Source organism: Antennarius striatus, chromosome 12 (assembly GCF_040054535.1).
Source record: "Antennarius striatus isolate MH-2024 chromosome 12, ASM4005453v1, whole genome shotgun sequence".
Classification (NCBI taxonomy): domain Eukaryota; kingdom Metazoa; phylum Chordata; class Actinopteri; order Lophiiformes; family Antennariidae; genus Antennarius; species Antennarius striatus.
The window spans coordinates 6,550,725-6,574,563 of record NC_090787.1 but is presented as its reverse complement, the minus strand read 5'-3'; the positions used below and the strand labels follow the sequence as shown (position 1 = coordinate 6,574,563).

Here is a 23,839-nt window from a genome sequence, read left to right as displayed (position 1 = left end):
CGTTGTGGGGGAAAAAATAATTAAAACATACATTAATGAAATTATTAGTAAAAAATCACATTTTCTCATGAGGACTATTTAGAATAATGAAACACATAAATTACAATATATTTAAATATGGTCCCGTTTAACACGGAGGGGCCGACGGCGCGGCTTACTGTGCGTAAAGAGTCCAAATCACACAGAATCCGCTGCTGGCAGTAAATAAGTACCTTGTTTCACTCATATCCCGACACATGAAACCATGACTAGTCCCTCCTGCTTATTAGCAGCCCAAAACGCGCTGGCTCCCCCCCTCCGCCCTCCAAAAGCCCTCCCCTTCCACTGTGAAAACTATTTAGCGTCTGAAACCTGGATAAAGTTTCCAAAAAAATTCAAGGAAAAAACTTGTTGCGTGAGGAGAAGCGTGACAACCCCCAGTCTGAAACCACTTTCTCCTCCGAGAAGCGCGCAGAGCGACACCCCCGTGACGTGGTCCTCCTTTATAAACGGATATCTATACAATTTTGTAACCACGGCTTCTAAGGTGGACAACGTGTTTTCCTCTCTATCCCTGCATTTCTTCAAGAAAGAAATGGAAGAGGGCTCCAGTTCCCCGGTCTCCCCGGTGGATAGTCTGGGGACCAGCGAGGAGGAGCTGGACCGGCAGCAGAAACGCTTCGCCAGGAAGAGGAGACACAGTAAGAAGTCCAGCGAGGACAGCAGCGGGAGCAGCCCGGGTCCGGTGAAAAGGGGTAAAAAACCGAGTCCGAGCAGCACCCAGTCCTACGAGGAGCTGCAGAACCAGCGGGTCCTGGCCAACGTCCGGGAAAGACAACGGACTCAGTCTCTGAACGAGGCCTTTGCGTCTTTGCGCAAAATCATCCCCACGCTCCCATCGGACAAACTCAGCAAGATCCAGACGCTGAAGCTGGCGTCCAGATACATTGACTTCCTCTGTCAGGTGCTGCAGAGCGACGAGATGGACAACAAGATGTCCAGCTGTAGCTACGTTGCGCACGAAAGACTCAGTTACGCGTTCTCCGTGTGGAGGATGGAAGGTGCTTGGTCGATGTCAGCATCTCACTAGCACCGACACAACTTCACTCACAATGCCAAAGCGGTGGGTACCACCAAGAGGAGAATGGAGTTCTATTAATGATGGGATGGAAGGTTGATAGATAGGTTAGAAAAGAGGAGCGAACATTGTGGGTGATTTCATCTACCTGGCTCCGTGAGACAAAATCTCACTATTACTCATTGATTCTGTTGATTTTCTGTAAAATATGACTCTTTGCGTGATGATGACTCACGGTCACGTGTGTGGGATTTGGATGAGTTGACATTTGATGCACAACGTAATAATTACAGAACAACTCCGCCTGGATAATAAGAACATCTAAGTTCGTCGGCTGCCCACCGAGATTTAAAATAACTTTTTTTTAAAATTTTTTTTAATTTTTTGTTCCAGAGGCGCGTCTTTGATGCGCGTCTTTATCGGATTTGTGGCCGAGGCCTCAGCATCAGTCCCGTCACCCCGGGACGCGTTCAGGATCCCAAATCCATCCAGTGCCATCAAAATTATTGGAGCATTTTCCTAGAGCAAATTAAAAGGTTCCTCACCGACCAACGTTTATTTTCTTTTAAACCATCAAAGTTGTTTTTTTGTGGGGTTTTTTTTTAGCAGTTAATTCGTATTCAGTAGCTTTTATTAATGACTTGGATGAAGAGAACCTAGCGAGCCGCTCCAAAGCGCAGCTGCAGTTCCACTGCAGTTCATTCCTGTCCACAAAAGAACGTGTTCCTGTGAGGAAACCGCAGGAATGGGCAGCTCGGCTGGACTTGGGAGTTAAATTCAGTGTCAGACAGAAAGAGAGGGGTCTGTGTGAACAGGACCTGGTGAGGGTTTTTTTTGGTGTAGATTTGGAGCCTCGTTCGCGGGTGTCAGTGATTTTTTTAACCCCAGAAGTTGGAGAGTAGTTCAGACAGGACTTGACAGCTGAGAAATACTCCATAGCTCTTATTTTGTTTCGCATTCAGCTGCGGTTTTAGTCGACTAAACTTGTCATTTTGGGGGGGAAATAGATGAAAAGGCAAGCAGGAAATAAATAATTACATCTTGACTGTTTCCACTTAATTCCCATTTAGGTAAACTGAGCGGGTAATGTCACAATTTGCGCCAAATTAACAAATTAAAGGTAAATAAAGGCTGATTCTTACTATGTCTTCTGCGTAAAGTTTCGTGGAAGAAACACGGCGTGGGAGACACTGGATGAAACAGTGGAATAAGTGGGAGTAATGTTTATGAAGTTATGATGTGCAGTTTACAGATTCGCCCAGTCCTGGAGGAATGAGCTCCATTACATTTAAGGTGGAATGTTTTTTTGTTTTTTTTCTTCCTCCAGCGTTTAGATTGTTAGAGAAAATATCAAAACATTCCAAAAAAAAAAAAAAGTCTTTGAATGGATTCAAATGAACAAAAAAGAAAAATATAAAGAGAAAACAGGTTCAGAGACTTTCCTACATCCCATTGCTGATGGAGTTCACGTTTTTTTTTAAAAAAATTCTTCTTCTGTGGAAACACGTCTGATTGTTTTAGGATACACACAAATGAAAACGCGTGAATTTACACGCGTGTTTCAAAGTGAAAGTGGGACCGATCACTTGTGTTTCATCCGCAGAAATCCATCCAGACATGGAGTGTCGCCATGTGGTTGTAGTCACCTCATCGGATAATAATCGATTCATTAATGACTTCCTATTGGCGCTAAAAGAAGGGGGGGGGGGAGCATCGTCTGACAGACTTCACATGTACCCGGAAAGTGGAAATGTAGTTTGAATTTATTTTCCAATCATGTTCTTTAATCATGTCTGTCTCTCCATCACAGACTGTTTACTTCTACCGAGCATGAAGACCAAAGGAATTATTGAAGAACCCATCGACCTCAGAGGCATGGCGCAGAGACGTAATGTGACCCACAGCTACAACACTTTTGTGGAGTGTGTGTGTGTGCGTGTGTGCGTGTGTGTGTGTGTGTGTGTGTGTGGATGCAGATTCATCACACTGACTTTCTGGAGCTGTTTGTGGCAGAGAGGAAGAAGAAGAGAGAGGAAACGAAAAAAAAAACAAAAAAAAAAACCAGACCTGAAATGTGTGTAGAGGCCAGAAATGTTATAGCTCGGATTTACGGCCTGTCAAAGCCATCCTTCAGACATGTTTAGAAGGATATATATTTTGTTTTTTTAAAAGACTTTAAACCCAAAGTATAAATAGACTATATATAAATGAATGCATATTGTACATACCTGTGTAAGTACGCCTTTAGCCTGTAAAGGGACCAATGCAATTTACAGTCATTTGCTGCATGGATTTATTTCACCGACTTTCTTTAGCAAGTCTCCAAACTCCGTCCAATGTACTTTTTTTTTTTTTTTTTTTTGCTTATTTATTAAAACACATATTTTTGAACGAAATCTGTTTGGGGTTTTTTTTTGTTTTTTTTTTTTAATTTCAGCTGTAAATTTCGACCTAACAATAGTTGGATATTAAACCCTCTCAAGCACATTCCTGGTGAATTTCCATCGGAGAAGTTTCAAAAGAAAATTATTTTTAGACCAGCCCAAAACGGTTGCGCTCCATTTGTTCACCTTCCAATGATTTAAAAAAAAAAAAAAAAAAATCAACACAATTTTTTTTTTTTTACTGCTGGGTGTGAAAATTTGACCCTTTTCTCTCTCCCTCCTCTTGTTATGGAAAGAAAACGGCGACTTAAAAAAAAAAAAAAAAAAAAAACGACCGTAAAAAAAAAATACAGCTTCATTAACAGCGGGGGAAATTCGAGCCCAGTTTCAAGCTCTGCCATATAAAACCCTCGCCCGCTTAAAAAAAAAAAAACCGAGTAATTATTTCAAATGGCGATGCCTTTGGGCTCCTAAAGCCCAAACAACCGCAGATAAGGACAAAAACTCTCGGCCTGCAGCTTTTCTTTTCTTTTTTTTTTGTGAACAAAAACACCAGAGTTTCATCTGGCCGACCGGGTAAATGTCTTTGAACGTCTCACGCTCACTCTTTAAACATTTAAATTGTTTATATCTGGTTTTCCCAGACGTGGTTAGATGCAATCTAAACACTGAAAGGAGCTCATTGTTAACGTGGGGCTACTTGTGGAACTAGACTGGCTCTGTGGGGCTGCTTCAGGATAAACTTTGCCCTCTGTCTGTGGCACAGAGCTCATTTCACCTCCAACATCTTTCTAATTGTAGAAAACTGTATGTTTTAAAAGAGCAGTGGGAACATTTCAGATAGCAGTCACACCTTCCCTTGTTTTCCACGTTCAAATGGTCCATTTTAGTGCAAATATTCACTGAAATCTCATGACCAGAGGCTCCAAACACCTGCAGCTGAAGTCGTTTTAGATTTAACCCTCCTTCTGAGGCCCCCCCACACATGAACCATCTTCTCATGGCTTGGCACTTTTTTTCAACTTACATGTCTTCCTGGAAGTTTGGTGCTTTATTTTGTTAAATCTGGTGCTCATCTGTGTAAATGCATTCATTTTTATTTTGAGCGTGATCTTGGAATGAAGCGATTGTTGTGTGTCCCGGTGATCTCCGCTCTGATCCGAATGAATGAAGTTCCATATAGAAAGAAAACAGTACAAATGATGGAATACTGGATATATAAAATGAGCTAACAGAGATAATAATCCACACATGTGATTAAAAATCAAATTTTCTCTCTAATCAGAAAGAAAAATTTCAGATTTGAGTCATTTCTAATGAAATCACAAAATAATTCTGTCCTGGATATAAAATCTTCCAGGATAACACATGGTGGTCTCAGATGCTGTTGGAGAGTCCGTCCTCCCTAGACCGGCTTATCCATAGGAGCCCGTTTGATACCTGCTCATTATCCCGGGCCCTTACAGCTGAGCAGCACAGAATCACCCGGGGCCACTGCTCCAGCGGTGAGAGAGATCCAGATGTTTCCCGTAAAATCAGACGGAAAAAGCTGCAAAACTTTAATTTGCAGTAAAAAAGGGAATAAAGCAAAGGTTTACACCGTGTGTGCCTCAAACGGTATTCTGCGTTTGTCTGGTTCACCGAAGGATCCGGAGGTTACCTCACACCACTCTGTACGCTGATGTGTGTGTCTGTGTGTGTGTGTGTGTGTGTGTGTGTGTGTGTTTCTGTCAAAGCTGAGCATCAGGTGTGTGGATATAGTCAGAATTAAACAAACTATATCCACAAATGTTGCATTTCTTTGCCTCAGTGGGTTGCAGAGTATTATCTAGGGATGAATGAATATTTGATGATGTCACTGTCAATAACCTAAAAGTCACTTTACAAGAAATGGTGTGTTAATGGCTTTAAGAGCACAGCGCGTCTACCTAAAATATAAATTTAGTGTATAGAATGACAACAGAAAACCATTTTTTTGTGACCATATTGTACGTTTTTCTGTATTTTTCAAGCCATATTCATCTTTGCTGTTTCACATATTGAAAGAAATGCTGACTGTACATTGAAGCCATTGGTTCACACTGGAGGCCTTTTTGCGCAACATTTCTCCAAAGGAGCCACTTTCTTTGCCTCATGCAGCGAGTCCAGGCCACTTGGCTCGGGCGTTGTTGTGTGCAGTCATTCTGACAGCTACACTAACAGAGCGACGCTCAACAGACAAAGCGTCACACGGCGGCGAGAGCGAGATGCCTCCCCGTGATCCTGGCACCGCCTCGCCTGTCGAGGCTGCAGGGATGAAAAGGAGTGAAGAGAGGTTCTGGTCTTTTTCTTGCGCTTGTCTCTGCTTTTTCTTCATGCCATCATTTAATCAGGATCCTTTTAAGAGTTTGATCCTGCGCAGAAGTCCACCACCACATCATCTCCAAACCTCAGGACTGTTTTTTTTTAATTTTTTTAACAAAATTTCCAATTTTCCTTCAAGTTCTTGCATCTTCATGCTTTTTAGTCCTTCACATTAAAGCCTGAATGCCACTGCAGCGTCACTTTCTCGCCTCCTCACATGAATCATCAAAGGTTTCTTGTGGAACTGGACCCAAGAACAGTTGTAAAAGCACTTCTGTTATAGGATTCTGGAATGATGCGCAGTATATAACATGTCTGGTGCTGCTTATGATGATAAAAAAAAAACAACAACAAAGTTTCTTTTGTTATGGTTTGTGTCATATTGAGAAACTCTCCTTAATCAGATGCTGATGCCCTGTAAAAAAAAAAAAGGCCTGAGACGTCATGATGTTTTTATATCCTTCTGTGTGGGAGAGGTGCCATAAAACCGTGTGTGTGTGTGTGTGTGTTGTCAGATGGATATGAAATATATCACTGTTTGTGCTGATGTTCCTCTGTGGTTTATGAAGCGTAATCGTCCTCCATGACAAACGATCCAAGCATCAAGGCGTTTGTAGTTCGTTTGCACATGCTGCTCCGGGTCCTGCTGCGCCTGGATTGTGTTAAAGAAACGAATCAATTAGCAATAAAAAGTAAATACAGGAATAATATCTGGACACTTTTGTTCAAGGGGAAAGTGTGTGTGTGTGTGTGTAGCGTTTGTCTTTGTGTGTGTTTGTGTGTAACTTGGCTCTGAGCCTGATATCATCTTCTCATCTGGCATTGTCTTTTGTCCATCTGGTCTCCTCCTCTCTCTTTTACACACACACACACACACAAACACACACACACACACACACACACACACACACACACACTGTACCCTGGCTGCTGTGGATGAATGATATTATACAAACCGCCTCATTCTTTGAATAAACGCTCTTTCTCCAGCCTCTCTCTCTCTCTCCATCTCTGCTGGCATTATCTGTTCCTTTTACCAGATTGAGGTCTGGGCTCCACAGAGCTGAAAAACGTCTAACTTTAACATCAGGGTTGTTTGCCAATTCATATTTACAGCTTTTCCTAACCAGTTCAGATGATTCAGTTGAAGCTGGAAGATTCAATCATCGCGGATTTTCCCGCAAACACAAACACATATATACACAAGCAAACATCCTCATTATGCATTAATCACACAGATATTCAGGGAGACATAAAAACCACTTCTGTCATCCTATGATGATGGTGTTCACCTCCAACATGACTATGAGGCAGAAACACATGGCAGCACCTCTTCCTCTCCAGTCCAGGAGGGGTGGGGGCCCTACGTATGATGGGGGAGACGTGTTGACATCCCCCTCCTCCTGTGCATTTCATTAGCACGAGTGATGACCGGCGGGTCGGCAGAGGTCAATCAGTCACGCTGGTTGAGGAATCAACTGTTTTTACTTGTACTTTCACTCGTGGGAGAAAAGAACTCCTGAAGATGCGGCGAAAACTCCAAATCCCATCAACTCCGCCGACGTTTTAACGTTTAATCTCTGGACAGTTACACACGGGTGTTCCAGCATGTTTAGAGGTGGTACAGATGATGTTACGTCTTGGGACAGAACAGGAAAAGGAGATGCAAACAGAGCAGAAAGATTCAAAAGTCAGGTTGGCAGGATCTATTTAGCTAAATATAAGTGTATTTAGGACATATATGAGTTATAATGGTTTAAAGGGAAGGCCTGGTCCCTCTCCTGTTGGATGACAGGTTGCATTTCATGAAGATCCCACCACTAGCAGGCAGGATTTCACCCTGTCTCACCCTCTGTTCAGTCCGAGGGGCAGAGCAGCAAACGTAGCGGAGGGAAGCTTTAAATCCCATTTATAATCTCGACGCCCAATCCCAACGACGTGGCCTCAGCGTTGCGTTTGCCGCAGCTCCTCGAAGCCCTGTGTGGCCTCGACTTTTTCGATTTGAGCAGACGCTCGACACCAGACTAAACACTTACAGTAGCAACACAAGCAAACACAGCTCAGCCTTGAAAACACACTATGGATCAGACGTTCCTGCAGGACCGGTGGAACCTCCAGTGGAAAGAACAGCAAACGGTCACAGACTAACTCATGTGCATCACCATTGTTTCCAAATTCATGCTTGGAATGAATCAAGTTGAGTGAAACTGAAGATTTAATACTCAAACAATGTCAGTTTAAGCCCAGGCAGTGCTCCTAACCTTACATATTTTATATACCAATGATCCAAAACTGATTTTAATGACTCATCTGTAATTAGTTTTGTCATCCGAGCATCTGGCTAAAAGTCATCCCCATTTCGGGGCAGTCAAACCAGCAATTAAAAGGCGTGGTGATGAGCACAGATGGGAGGAAGAGTCCTTTTTTTAACGTATACCGGCGGCTGGGTAATGACAGAGCAAACTGACAACGACGGACGCTGCAGGAAGATTAGCGAGTCAAGAGAGATGCCACACACCAGAATGTCGCTGCGGCCAAACAAGACGGAAAATAGATAACGGAGTTTCCCCCACATTCGAATCCTCACAGAGTTTTCAGTCCTTTGTTGTGGCTGAGAGGCGGCATCTCGTGGGAAGGTCTTTAAGAAAGGGGGAAAGTTCAACTGGCAGGACTCCACCTTTCCTGTGACCTGACCTGGCGCTGGGGGTCAGTCGGTGTCACCGCATAGCAGGGATGACGAACGTGGTGACGGCCACGGTGAGCTAGAGGTGAGACGGGCAGTCTGCGCTTCACCGACTCAGTCGTTAGTTAGAGCATCCCCAGCCACCGGACACCAATAAGGGGTCACATTCCCGACTTTAACGTCATCCTTTTTTCACTTCGGGGAGCCTGTGGGCTCTTTAAAACATCTGCATGATAGTAAATATTGTCCCTCATGTCTCTTTAAGACTATTCTCTCCAGGAGCCAGAGATCTGCTCCCCTTCGTTTGCCTTTGACATAGCAGAGTGTCTCAAAACGACATGATTTACAGAGTTAGTGACAAGCCTACAAAGCCCGAGGCCGTGGTAATATTTACACTGTAACTCTCTAAATTCAGAGTTTGACAGGAAAGCAGTGGAATGTGTGTTTATTTGAGTGAAGGTAAGGTGGGATTGGTTTTGTTTGCTTTTGGACTGTTGTCTCAGCATTAGTTCCACCACCAACCGGGATTCACCGTTGTTTATTTGGACACCAGCTCAGACCTTTGACCCTTCCAAATGGGTGGCTAATCCCATTCCAGGCTACTGTAGGGGCCCAATTTCTGAAACGCTGCCTCCCACTGGTTTTAAGAAGAACTCCACCGGTTTCACTCTTCAATCTGATAATAGGTTTTGGGGAGAACTACGAACGTTGGGGTGCTGGAGTCTTTCACAGCTGACTCTGGGTGAGAGGGGGGGGGGGGGTGACAAGTTGCCAGTTTAATTTAATGAAATACAAAATGGTTAACTTTTGACAAATAAGTAAATTCATTAACAGATGATGTTATATAGTATCTGCCTGCTGCCACTGTTTCCTTTTTTTTAAACTCCCAACATATCATAATGATCTCAGGTATTGACGCCTGACATTGATGATATATTAAATTCACAAAACAATATTCAGATGTGTATTCAGTGCATATGACAAGAACACTTTCTGTTCCACATTTGCTTTGGGATATTGTGGATAATGTCAAACCCAGGTTCTGCAAACACATTTTCATTTGACGATCATCTTGGCCTTCAAAGCTCTGTTGGTTGATGTTAAATAGTAATGAGATAAATCTGCCTTCAAACTCCAATCTGAGTCTTCATCATCTGACAATAGGACTCACATTTATCCGAAAAACCCAGGAGACTGAATGACAAACAAAAATAGACAGCACACTTTTTCCAAAACAATACTTTATATTGTGATGTCAAACACAACATGTTAGAGCAAAGGTTCCCAAGAAAAAAGTACTATTTCTGTAACAATGGTGGAACAAGTCCAAAAACATAACTGATAAAAAAAAGATTATGCATTTTATACGCATGTAAACCTAGAACTGTTTGTTTTTGAACCACAGTGGTCACTCACAGCGATAACTGGCATATTAAGTGGAATGGAAAAAACCATAGAAATGACCAGGCGTCTGGATGGAGCCCTTTGAAGTCCGCATGTGACAATGAACAAAAAAGTCTTCTCAAAAGTCCATCAAAGTCACATCTTGCCTGGTATAGAAAAAGGTTTTCCATTGTGTTGTTGCAGTTGACAACAACCATTCGTTTTTCTACATAAATACAATAAATCTATTGTTTGTGTTACAAGTGCTAGATACTTTTTTTTCCCTCCTTTTTTGTGTGTGAAATATTCAGCTGAAGTCCTCCAAGTTAGACGATTCCAGATCCTTGAGGCAAAGAATATGGAAAACACCCAAACTCATCCACACCAGAATTTAAAAAAAAAAAAAAAAGCACTAAAAAGAGATAAAACAACTTGGATTGAGTGAAAGTATTGTTGTCCATCAGTGCTCAATCTCTTGCTGATATGTGGTGTGGGACAGGCAGACAGAGACAGACAGACAGACAGACAGACAGGTAGGCAGTGCATGCAGACTTATGGATCATGCAGAGAAACAGAGGAATGACTGGGACTAGGTCACCTTAACAAACAGCTTTGGACCTGGGGGGGTCTGAACCATGAAAGGCTCGAAAGATATGCTAATAATTGAGATAGTAACAAAATGGAACACTGCTACTTTTCATTCTGCTACACATCGTGCTAAGACTGATAGTGAAGATAGCTGGCTGGATTAGCCAGACAATGCTAGCTTGGCTCCTTTAGAGAAACCAAAGCTTTGAGAAGCAAAGCTGACTGGGAATGTTCTGGGCGGGGTTACTAAAAAGCGTCGTATCAATTTACATCCACGTTAAGTGGACATTAAAGATAACCGGACCTCATGTATTTTCATATTCCGGGATTTACTTACGTATCATCGTGTCACAACAATGTGGAAATGTGTCTGGAAATCATACAGTATTCAGAAACGTCACATAACCCACACGTAGCCATGGATTTAAACAATTCTAAATAAAGCTAGTTGTGATGTCATACATGGTGCAGGAATGAAACAGGGTCAACTTTGACCTCTTGTTCAAGGACAAGCAGTTTTCCAGACAATTTCAACTGTATGAAAAAGTAACCAAGTATAGAAAATGTAAAAACTGGTCCATGAATTGTGGATTTCTGTGATCAGAGAAAACATTTTTGCTTCTGCTGTGATCAACCACCTGCCGTCTTTTGGAAGCAGGACAGTCTTGCTAAACAACATTCTACCTGAGACTCAGAGGCATCACTTAGTGAGGGAACAAGAATACAGAACAAACTAAATGAATACAAACGAATGTTGATTTACACCAAAACTTCAAATGTTCAGTCTGAAACCACAATCAAGGAAATTCAAATTAAAAAAAAAGACATGGCCACACTCCAACTCAATTCCATCCATCTCGTATAGAAAGAGGAAGAAATGAACCACCACTGCAGCCAGTGTTGAATTTGTCTCATGTTCTTTTGAGAAGTGAATTTGTCATCTTCAGTGTTCAGTGTTCTTCTTTTCAGCTAAAAAAAAATATTTGTGTATCATCTACTCTATACAGAAAGAAGTGTGGAATGGTACGAATAAGTGAGGTTGAAAGGAGGGCAGTGGCACACCTACTGTGTGGTACGGTACAAACAGCATGGACACGACTAGAAACTCAGCATCAGTGCAGAAAGACAAAAAGAAATTGTAAAAATCATCTCAACATGTGACTGAGGATGATGCCTTTAGTGACACCCTAACAAAAAAACAGCTGAGTCTACAGAGACCTTTTGACACCAACTTCAAAAACAAGGTCATAGTATTTATGTATTGATATATAATATACTCATTTCTTTTTATATATAAATCTACTATGAACAGACAGTAAATACACAATTGTCCATTATTGTACAAAGTAAAAATATCTGCATTCCAGTTCTGTCTAAAAAAAAACACCGACCTCAGAGATCATTGTCATGTAATGTCATCTAGTGTTCGAACGCAATCGGATCCCTCATCCATCAGCTTCACATAAGTAACAGGGCAAAGTGAGCAAAACAATGAAATCACACTTCCAAAAGTGGAATAGAATACAAAAGTAGTCACTGAAGTGTGTGGCAGGAATCCCCAGGAAATGTCCTATGTACAGTAAACATCAGTAAGAACCACACAGCTCTTTCCTGTTTGCCGTAAATATACAGTAAACGTGATGAGACTGTAGAGGAAACAAAGGTGAGACAGCAGTCGCTCAGGGCCAAACACGTGTTGAAAGGATGGTTACAGACAGGAAGTAACTTGTGTACTCTGACTGTTTTATCAGACGTGAATTTTATAAAGGAAAATAAAAGACTGTAATTATGGGGTTTTCATCTGCCACTAAGGACCACATTTGATACGACTAGGCTGGTGGCTGATGTGTTGTTTCTTAAAGGCCAGTATTGTTAGGTTCTGTCAGTTGTGTTTAAGTTCAGATGGTTTAAGACCCAAATTCATTCAAGAACAGCTCAACCAAACAGTGACACTTCAATCATAATCTACTTTTATAAATGAAGCACAACAGCAACAGCTTGCATGAACTGTCTTTTTCAGCTCCCAGCACATTTAAATTAACGAGTTACTTCTGTTTTCTCGTGGATATTTAGAAGAGATGAAAAGATTTTTATGCAAATTTAATATATGGAGGAAGTAGAATCTGTGCTACATGTGCTATTCAAAGTTGCAAGGCTGTTCACTGTGCATGGGCTGTACCGCTGGTCAATGATTAATAAATAGAAATAACTCTAAAAATATATACAAACGTAAACACACCTGCCTCACAGCAACCCTGCATTTGGGGAGCAGATGTGCTTAGAAAGGGCATGAAGTCGTTCAACCAGCTGTGAGCTGCAGAATCCCAGGTGTGAAGGTCATTGGGACACAGGGACGCTTCAGGAAAATGTCCACATGAGATCAGTCTCTCTCCACCGTTTATCATTCTGCAAACAGAATCATTGAGTATAAAAAACAACAACTGATGAGACAGAGGGGGTAGTCCAGCAGGGGTCTGCCTTCGGCATTGTTTAAATGACTTCAGTGATTTGTTGGTCTGATGCTGCTGCAGGTGGTATTTATATGATGCCCACCTTTCTTAACTAAGCTGTTTTCATACTGTTTGTCTGTGTTGCTAAGCAGACATCTTACGTTCTTTCTATTGGTATGAATGTTTGTGCCCCGACACACCGAGTTGACAATCGGCTGAAGTTGAGCTCTGTATTTATGGACCTAGATTTTGTGCTGCTCTCCAAGCCTCAACATTCAAATCAGCTTTGTTACAGAAAATACAAATTTTGAAGACCGGAATCGCGTGGGGCTCAAAACATTCAGGGCTGCCTCGGTGGCAGTCCACGGGACTCACAGGATGGACCCAGAGATTTAGCACCGCGCTGACAGCCGTTCACTGCTAACAAGAAGTCAAATGAGACACAAAGTTTTACGAGTCCTGCCACCACGCACTGAAGTTTGAAAAAAATATAAAATAGACGATTTAAAGTTGCGTGTCTCTAAACCAAAGCGCAACCAGAAAACCTAGCTCCAAATGTAACATAAATAAACATTTCTTCTCAATGTCAACACGAAATGTGTTCTGTCTTAAAAACTGCAATTCAAACATAAACTGTAGTGTTCGAATGAGACGTTTGATGTATTGTACGGGCACATTTTAGTTTTAAAGGAAATTAATATGAAACAAAATCTTCCAGCCTTAATACTTTACATTATAAAATACATAATTGTTTGTTAATAATGGTAAAAAAACTTTGAAAAAATTGTGATATCTACATCACGTCATCCAGCCCCAGGTGATGGGCCAAATAGGACAAAGCTGCTCTCTCATCACTGGTCCTTGTCCTAGGTCTTTATTTCTGAACTATCGCCACCTACTGGTATGGAGAGGTATTTTCTCTCCTGCAGGCACAGAATGTTCGAACTAGGGTATGTGCTGTCTGGCTGCCCTCTGTAGTCTTTGCAGTATGTTCAACATTCATAGCCCTGTCACTGGTTCTGTGAGGCGATGACAGTGTCAAACTATCACCGCTGCTTCTCTTGCTTCAGTTTGGTGTGTCTGGGGACTTAAGTGGTGTGGATGGAGCTCATGGATGGATGATTGATTAACCTCAAAAACAACAGAACTTGATAAATGGCAGAACACCCAAAACGTTTCCTCTTACTAAAGAACTACACATTACTCCCTTCTTAAAATAAACCACCTTCTGCTTGTGTGTGGGAACTAACATCTGAGATGAGATGATCAAAATCATGAGAAAAAGGAAAGGATGAAGTACGTGGAGGAACAGCAGGCTGCTTGCAGAGGATTATAGGTGAACATGCCACAGTCCTCCAGTCTATGTGCCAACAACATGCAGGCATTAGAAGTCTTGCCAGATGAGAAATGTTTAAGGGGTTGGGGAGAACAGGGTTTGTTCCCAAACCTATTTTTAAGGCAAAGCTCTTTCAGTGGAGTTCGACAAAAAATCCACAAGGTTAAAAAAAAGAAAAGGCACAGATGCAGTCTTTCACTGTCAGTCCATTTGGAATCAGAACACCCCCTGACCTTTGTCATCTACCCTCTACAACCAGGTTACAAGCTATTCAACTCATTTCTTCCAATCATCTGGATATCCTGCAAGAGGAGGAATGATTCGCAGTGTCCCGTAGTCACGATCACATTAGAATGTGAAAAGATGAAAGCACAAAAAGAACAGCACATATGAGATGAAGATGACTGCAAATTGTCTGCGTGGTCACGTACACTTTGTCTAGAGTTCAACAAGCACTGGCACTCGAGGTTGTCATTGTCAGATTAAGGAGTCAATCATTTAATATCCAAGTTCTTGAAGAGACCATGTGACAATCATTTGTGACACTGACTGGTTGGCTCATCTTAAGTGGTCCATTTCCTTTGAGTACCACTTTTGTCAGCTCTGCTTTGCTCTCCTACAGTATCTCCCCATCCTGATTGGACAAGGGTGACACAGGAGAGCCATTTAAACTGACTGGATGGGGACTGGTCTCAGTGGTCAAACGCTCAGGTTGGTTCTTTACATAGTAGAATCTTCTTCCATTGGTTCCTCTTCAGCCCTGGGGAAAACACAACACTATAACCTCTGTGGTACTACTATTTATTTTATATTACCAAATATATACTGTATACTATTAGGATCACATAAATAGTTATGAAACATTGACCTCCACGAAGCCAAAGTACAGCAACCAAAGAAAGGAATACAAAAGGCCAAGAAATGAAAACATTTGTGAACGAGCGTTGTTGTGCACCTTACTAAGACCAAGACAACACTCTGTACCTCTTTCCAATGTGCTTGTTGGCGACTGACAGCGAGGCCATAGCGGAGACAGTCTCCGCTTCCTCTGCTTCATGCTGAAGGGCTTCGCTCAAGGAGCAGCTGACGGTGGAGGCGGTACGTTGCAGCGAGCGCCAGTATTTACCTACAAAATAGACCGGGTAAAAGATTAGTAAGAATTCATTGTTCTATTTGTTTACGGCTGTGTTTTACCGTACCGAGTAGTCTAGAGATTAAAATAACTCCATATTATTGTTGAGCTCATTCGTGTTGTCCGTGTATAAATAAATAATTCACTCACTGTGGCATTCAATAACTTTCTCCATGGAGCGGACAACATTGGTGTTCGGTCGCTGCTGCAGCACCTTGTCAGGGATTGGGTCCAACTGGAAATACACACCAAAACATTTCCTTTGTAATTTCTTTGATACCAGTAGTAAACAAGCAAACACAAACAAACCTGTGGACCTGCTGTATGTGGCTTTTACACCTATTCCTACTGAAAAGCAGAACAGCAGCAGCATCGCCAAAGAGGAACAGCATAAATAATCCACCAAATTGCAGGCATGTGTCGATGGTGATTGAGGAAGATGAGGCCTGTGATGTGAGAAAAGTGGGTTGAGCTGTTGGCTTGAACTAACTTCTAGGCTGTGCTCCATTAGCTGTCTTCAATCCTTTTGTTGCTATGTTCAGTCAAACTAGATATGTATTATTAGTGATGTAACTGACAGTCGTCCAGAAACACAGCTATTGAACTCGAAGCAGTTTCCTTTTGGGTTTAAAGGATCGCTTTTGAATGGAAAGCCCTGCCTGTTGTTGAGTCATTCCAAGAATTGGAGAAAAAAAAAAATCAAGCTCCTGACACAATAGAAAATAGGCCTGCAGATGTACATGTCCTCCCACTCACTAGAGCGCTGCTACTCTTTGACATAAACTACAATGCATGCTTTGTCCTGTGTGCTACGCTATGGACGCGTATTAGTGCGCAAACATGGAAACCGCTTCATCACACAAACACATACAAACACACTGTAGCAAACAGACGTAGAGAAACACTCCGCTCAGGCAGAGCAGCTAAACCTCTGAAACTCTCCCAGCCACAATTCAGAGGAAACAAGGCTATTCCCCATCGTGCCTTCTCTACCCGGAATGATTCAATATCCCCTTTGGCAGACTGCTCATACCACACTTTCTCATCCTATTTTGTCAAAATATGTCAGCTTGAATCTACATCCCAACACAGGTGACATGTATCCCTATTTTTATTTAAACAAACAGAATAAAGGACCAACTTAGTAACATGTAAGGCGAGACAGAAAAAGGGAAAAATGTTTGGATGGGGTTTTGGGAGTAGAACGTCAAAGAGAAGAAGAAAAAGTTCTTAGTCGGTCTGTCTGGCTTTGGCAGAGGTTGGAAGTTTTCTTTTAATTAAAACAAATAGTGTGTGGGAGGGGTCCACAGGGGCCGAGAGAAGAGGGAGATTTAATCCTGCAGTGGCACGACAGGCTACATCACGGACACGGGGACGGACAGAGGCGCATGCCTTCAGACACGTATTATTTATGCATAAGCACTAACATCGATTCATTTGTTATTTGGCTGAAGCGCACATCCTGAGCATCTCAGAAAAACGTCCGACAATGAGAGTTAGCTTCATCACATCATTTGCTAGAAAGACATCAGGGGCCAACTGCTGATTTTGCTTTGTGTGTGACCGTACATCAGTCTACCTACGGTTCATTTAATCACTCACAACTCACAATGATTTCTTTGTAAAAAATTTGTATGAGTAGTTTGATAGACGTGCTTTGCGCAAACACACTCATAACCGCAAGCCCTTGTTTGAACTTTGCGTGGCACGTCTGCGCCGCCGTTGACACTCATACCAGGCACGTATTCGCCGGTGGCTAAGATCACTTACTCTCATGAATAAATCAGCAGTGTGGAAATATTTGGGATTTCCAAGAACAGACTGGCTGATCAGGAAACAACCAACCTGGATATTCATTTCACTCCGCTAACTTGTCGCGCTGACTGTAGCGGCGTCATTTTTTCAGTGGTCTCAAACCATCAATCTTTTAGTCAAAACTTTGTCCTCCATCCTTCAGGCTACCGCCGCCAAATTTTCACTGTGACCCCCAGCCCGTCCCAGTTCGAGCCAACGCAGTCCATGCTAACCCAGCTCCCTGTCAGAGCAGGGTCAGGGGTTCTCTGGGAGATCATCTAAAAGTTAGGGGTTGGATGGGGGCAGACTGTCAGCTTGATTGACAGCTGGGCCTCACGCTTATAAACTTTAATGGCTCTTGTCAGAGTACACCAGGGGCCCCTACCTGGCAAGTATGGCAAACACACACACACACTTGCATTATACACAAGCACACATTTGTCTGCCACATCATCCATAACAACTTCTGTTTATTTAGGTTTTTTGGTCCCAGTTGTGTCATCAGTTCTACATCTCCATACCATCCGATGTGCAGCCATCTCTGAGAGACGGGAGCAAACGTCCCCTGATGACGCTGGTTTTTTTGATCATGTGGACTGATTTTTGAAGTCTTTTTTTCTCTGTGTGACAGCCTATGCTTAAAACCCGGCCAACAAAATTAAGACACCATGGAAAGCCGTGAGCTGAGAGCGAGGAATGTGCCCGGTGAAAACATTCCTGAGGGAGGCTGAAACAAAAACATTGGAAATAGGAGGAAATCCACTTGTTCAGCAAAAAAAAAAAAAAAAAAAGTGCATAAGGCATCCATTGTTTACTGTTGTGTCCATGTGCATACGCTGGCAGTCACTAAAACCAGTTGATTATGTTATGCTAACTGAATAAGGTAATGGTGTGTATTGTGTTAAGCAAGAGACCTTTTTGAGAAACTTGTGTGGGTTTGCCTCGTAATCAGAGGGTGGTGGTGAATACTCCAGCTGAAGGTTTGTGTGTGTGTGTGTGTGGGGGGGGGGGGGGGGGGGGGGGCAGGTGAGGTTGATCGTCTTACTGTAACTGGAGTGTAAACACACCACATAACCTCATTGACAGCTGTTAACAATTAACATATTAGCCTGTTGTTTATCATATAATTGCTAACAACTATGGTTCAAACTGGGCCAACATCTGTTTGCGAGCAATCATCAATTAGTCATGAGTTCAGAGTTGACTGGCGGAGTCGCCAATGCATCATTCATGAGCTATTCTCCTAAAAAAAATAGAATTCACGATTACCTTCTGCAGGGGTGGGGGTGGGGGGGTGAATAAAACAGACTGTAAAGTCCATTCAGCAATTTTCATCCCTTTCTTTCCCAGCTAATTTGAGCTGCTTTCAAAGGAAACCCAACACTCATTATAGCAGAGCCTGTCTTAACCTGCCAATAAAAGCACAGATATATTTCTCACACTTTATGAGCAGTAAAACACTGGAAGTACAAACTACACAGGAGGTTAAGCGGATATAAGAAACACCTTTAGGATGTTTTGCTTCCAGTGGCGGGGCTGCCAGTCTTTGCCTTTTTTAGACTGAAAACAAGTGCATCAGTTATGTAAGAAACACAAATAACATCTCTCTTTTATCTATCTTAAGCAGCAATTAGAAATCTTTGCTTCATAATACCAATCCCAAGAATAATTTTTAGACTCTTACACATTTGAATAAAACAGAAACTGACTGCCTCTTGTTTAAACAGTATTAGTAAAGTAATAAGTCGGGTTTAAGCATGGGGTTTCTGAACCTTTTCCTGTCAAAGACCACAAAACTGACAAATTAGACTACAAACATCTGCAGAAATCCTCGTGAGGGGATCAGCCACGTTATTTACTTCCTGATACCTTTGTGGTGCCGAACTTACTCTGTATTTCTAGTGCCGATGAACTTAAAGTTTGCATAGTTAGATAAAGCAAGATTTTTGTCAGCGAAAATGTCATTTATTCTTTTTTGGACTATATTTTACTTTTTTTTTTCAAGCTTTATTCACTATTAAATACAGAACCTGTGAGATGCAGAAACTCCTCTGTGAGTCCACACTGGTAGAACTAACAGGCTTTCTTAAGCAGTATCACTAAACCCCTAATTTAACATTTAAGCCAGTGGTTCCTAAACCTTCTCGTGTCAAGACAACTAAACGCACACAAATTAGACAAAACACTGCCTTGCTGTTAACATCTCGTTGTATAAAATGTACGACAAAAACTCAGACTCTGCTCTTGTGTTAATGATAGAATGAATAAATATAACAGATTTCACTTTTTCCTTTTCCCCTAAACTTTGAAAATCACCAGTTTAATGCAACGGTTAAGCAAAATCTGACGACACCCTCGGTCTGGGATAGTTCTAGACAAACTCTGAGGCAGTTTGAAGCTTCATAAACAAAAGCACAGCTGACCAGTTAATCCAGCTGTGGTCCCATGCCTGAGCCTACTCATTCACTCCATTCACAGTGAGCCAACACACACATACACACACACACATACGCACACAAAAATATATAACCTAGAAATAACTCACACGACGCATTCAAAGGAACTCACAATGAATAGAAGTGGATTCTGCTTGCGGACTAGAGTTGACTCGATGCCTAGCCTGGTTGGTGAGGCCTTAAATTGAATTAAGTCTTTTGTTTCTACTTGTGATTCCATTTGGTTATTACAGGCCACAGCCAGACTTTGTTAGTGAACAAAAAATAAATAAATAAATAAAAAAAGCCTTTATCTATTCCTCTGGCTCAGTTACTCACTGACGTTCCCCCAGCTACATTCCAAGTCCATTACAGAGAGCTCTACTGAGATCATGTTAAATGCACTTGCTTCCTGTCATTTTGATCTGATCAGGAATGATCCAGCCTCTCCTTTTTCTGTGCAATTGATTATGAAAGCTCTGCATAACTTAAACAATCTGCCTTTAGCCAACGAGACAGCAGGATCTACACTTGTGTGCACAGTTAAAGTCATCACTCGCTAATGAGGCATTCTGTACAACTCAAGCACGTCATGATAACTTTCAAGCTTGTAGCTGAGACTTGAACAGGTGCCAAAGAAAAGTTTCAAAAGTTTACATGAGACTGGTAATTTTCAAATCTGAATCTGCTTTTTTATCTGGGTTTTTTTTTTCCTTTTTTTTTTTAAAGAATTAGATTGCTGAACAAGATCAGAAGTCAAACTCCAACAGTGTCTAGTGTCAGGCCTGCAGCTGCCATCTCCCCTGTGCACCTGGCTTATGCAATAGATGTGTTCTGCAAACTTCAAATGATGATTCTATCCTGCTTTCCTTTATCATCTGATCACATGACCCTGCTGGAGGAGGGATGATGGTAACCATTTTCAGATGTGCACCAGTGACAGAGACCCGGGTGCTTGGGTGATAGGGGCGTCCTGCAGGGTTGAAGCAATTGACGCTTCCTGCCTCCTGCCCATTTTCAAATTTTCAGCTCCCTATGGCATCCATTCAGTGACCTCTTCCAAACTCACACTGAGGTCAACACTCTGCAGTCCGCTGAAACCTAAGAAGTAAAACCACTGATCAAATTCCTTATTTTGCAGGAGGGTGGTGTTGCAAGTAAGGAGAGCGTCCTTCAAACAGCAAGAGCACAAACCTCCGTGACAGCAAGAAGCATCCGCCCTGCTGAAGTGTCCTTGAATTCCTGAATCCTTACCAGCTGTAATGACAGCATTACTCTATTTAACTTTGACTCATTGGCGGGTACAGTGCAGGTAAATAGAGTTATTAGATTAAGCCTCTGGAGTGATTAGTTTTATTTGACAGGTTTGGCACAAAGAGGTGCTTTCCTCTTACAAAGGAAAACTCCAGGCTTTAACCAAATCCTGCTCTGTCCCATGTCATTTCAAAGTACATGCACAGTTCATGTGTCTGCTGTCGTCAAAGTGTTCATGCTCAAGAAGGAGGTGGGCTGGTTGGTTACAGGGACAGTTTTATTGATGTGATCCTCTGTTATTGTTCTGTTTGTTTTGCTCTGATGCCAAGATCCACATGGAGAACAGCCATGAGTCTGTCAAGAATCCAAGAACTTCATACAGTATCTGGAGCTAGGATGGAACACGGGAGGGGGGGGGGGGCAGACATTAATAGGGCAGATACAATTAGGGCCAAATATCAAAGTACTCATTCAACCGATTCCTTCCATTAACTCAGCGTTTTTACATCCCGCTTCAAAGCGGTGATTTATTGTAATTGTCAGTGTTCGTCCACCTAGTATCTTCTCAGCCGTTGCAGATAGAAAGATAAAACAAAAAACACATCACTCGGGCGGCAAAGGGGATGACCTTGAGATATCTAGGTCAAGGTCAAATTTCAACTTTTGTACACTCAGGAACCGGATTTGCCACTGACTGAGTTTTATGATTCTCACTAAAATAAAATGTGACGCCATATTAAGATGACCAGAGTCAGTCCAACAACCGGCCACACTTCATTCTAGTCTGTGTACGGATTAAGCTAAAGGAATCTGGACCCATATGAATTTGTATAACTGCCCTCAATGTCTCACTTGGCAGAAGATAATGGCTTTAGCAGGTATAGTCGCCATTCAAATGACTTGCCAACACTCAGGGTGTGCTTGTGGCTTGGCCTGCAAAAGAACTGGACAGTGATCACTTTTTCATTATAATGCAGTCCGTCAGTCTGGATTTTCACCCCTTGATGTGTGGTGTTTAATTTACCCAGTATTTTCTTTAATTCTTTAGTTCTCTATGGGGTGCATTTTTAAAATTGGCTTCAAAGTGTGTTCACAATGCATTAAAGCCATGACTGAAGCACAAAAATACATATGGAGCAAGACCAAGCTCAAAGCTATAATGCCGCACCAATTTTTTTTGCAAAAGTTTACAGTCGTGCCTTCATCCCTGTGTACAAAACCGTATAATCTCCATTCTGTGCAGCGGTTCAGCATTCCTTTACAAACAAAAGCACTTAGATATCTTGGATGCATAATGTCGAAAGAGAAAATGAGACTTGAGCAGTTGTCCAAAAAAGCACTCCAGCCTCTTCATTAGCTGGAAGAAAAGAGTGGGCGGCTTTGAGGAGTTGCTATTCTGTTGTGTGCCATGAATAACAGAGCACTGATGTTTGTTCAGTTCCACAGCCCAACCTACACACTACCAGAATTAACCTTCCACTTGGAAATCCTCTCCCCTGGTAGTGTGTGTGTGTGTGTGTGTGTGTGTGTGTGTGTGTGTGTGTGTGTGTGCGTGCGTGTGTGCGTGTGTGTGTGACTTCATCTTTGAGAGAGAGTAAGAGAGCATGCAGAGAAAACAGTTTGGGCCAAAGTACAAGAGCACTTTTGTCAGAGTATCGTATCAGCTTCTCCTTTATTTTTATTTACTATATCTATGCATGGGGGGTGGTTTGAGGAAAGCATTGACTAAACTTTTACGGTCCGGTCGAAAGTCAGCTATTGGGATCCAGAGGTATTGCTTCCCCAAAATCTTTGTTCGAGTTTCTCTGGCTCCAAAAAGAATCAAGACATTCTGTCATTAACTTTATTTATATCATGATCATAAGTAGATTATGAAAATGTTTCGCTATGGACGAATAAACCCGAAACACAAAATCTACACCACTGAAGATATTTAGAGAGCTCATCCATGCAATAAGAAGAACAGATTTGTGAATCTATATATTGTTTGTGTGACAGAATAAAATGGGTTTATAGTTTCAAACTAATAGAAATAAACTATGTTGCAGTAGCATGTCTATCACAAATAAGGAGAGCATGTTTCCTATAGATACGTGTGGTGTTAGTCTCTCATATCAGCCACAGATTTGGTCCACAGTTCCTATCTTAGTGCCTTGCTCAAGCTTATTTTGAAAGCACTTTGAGGATATTTCAAAGACAGTTCATCCCAATCCTCCTGGCTCCCATCTTACCTCATTGCCGAGCAGAGCAGAGACACAAGCTTCAGAGGCGTCACATATGGCTGTGAGGTCATGACCCCCCTCCAGGGCTAGCACCACCCTACCGCCTGCCAGACCCATCAGCTGCCTAGTCAGGTAGCCAAAGCCTGGACACACAGGAAATGACAGCAAAGGGACAGCAGAGAAAGAGAAAGAATGAGGGGAAGAGAAAGAAGAGGAGGAAAAGAATGACATGGGGGAGCACTGATGTTAAAGCTCCAACTTCCTTTTTGGACGTTGATCAAAGAAAAAAAGGATAAAATGTAGGGTTGGGGTATGGATGAGGAAGGAGGGACTCTATCAGAGGGAGAGAAGAGGGAAGAGAGTGCACTGTGGATTTACTGGGGGCCTAAAAAGCCGTAATATAAACCAGGTTTAATTTCAATAAATGCGGCTTTGTGTTTATGTTCGGTCACAGCCTTTGATCGTTTTCTTTAAGGATGAGGCAAGTTTCAATATATGCATCCAGCCATACGTTTCTTCTCCCCTGAATTCTAACCATATCCCCTCTTCCTGCAATCCTCTAAACCACGTATATCATCCCTTCACAAGCAAGAGCCCTGGTCTTAGATCTGTGGGGCGATTTCACAAAAGTTCTTTATTGGCATGCAAAGGTTTTTGATCTGAGTACAGAAATAAGAGACACAAAATACAGATGAGGAGGGTGTTTTTGTGTGTGTCTTTCTTGTGACAATAAATTATGTCAGCGTGCACTGGCAGATAATATGAACTTCTCGAGTGA

General features: G+C 42.1%; 2 protein-coding genes across 11 annotated transcripts in view; one reads left to right on the top strand and one right to left on the bottom strand.

The window, feature by feature from the left end:
• Nucleotides 1-353: 353 nt before the first annotated feature.
• twist2 lies at nt 354-3,453 on the top strand. The gene is made up of 2 exons (XM_068329313.1): nt 354-1,102; nt 2,868-3,453. The coding sequence occupies exon 1, from the start codon at nt 575-577 to the stop codon at nt 1,067-1,069; it is 495 nt and encodes a 164-aa protein (XP_068185414.1). The 5' UTR covers nt 354-574; the 3' UTR covers nt 1,070-1,102; nt 2,868-3,453.
• Nucleotides 3,454-5,398: 1,945 nt separating this feature from the next.
• Nucleotides 5,399-23,839, bottom strand: part of hdac4 (histone deacetylase 4) — a 103,018-nt gene continuing 84,577 nt past the window's right edge. For 5 of the 10 annotated variants that reach the window (XR_011037701.1, XR_011037707.1, XR_011037709.1 and 2 more), the window contains 5 exons: nt 23,071-23,204; nt 15,507-15,591; nt 15,209-15,350; nt 12,678-14,984; nt 5,400-9,205 (listed from right to left, as the gene is read on the bottom strand). Coding sequence is in view for 1 of the 10 variants with exons in the window: in XM_068329720.1 (XP_068185821.1) it covers nt 14,945-14,984; nt 15,209-15,350; nt 15,507-15,591; nt 23,071-23,204 (401 nt within the window). In the remaining 9 variants the exon portion in view is untranslated. Of the gene's footprint in view, nt 9,206-9,690; nt 14,985-15,208; nt 15,351-15,506; nt 15,592-23,070; nt 23,205-23,839 lie in introns of those variants that run through there. The other 5 variants (XR_011037704.1, XR_011037703.1, XR_011037702.1 and 2 more) reach the window with 5 other exon arrangements.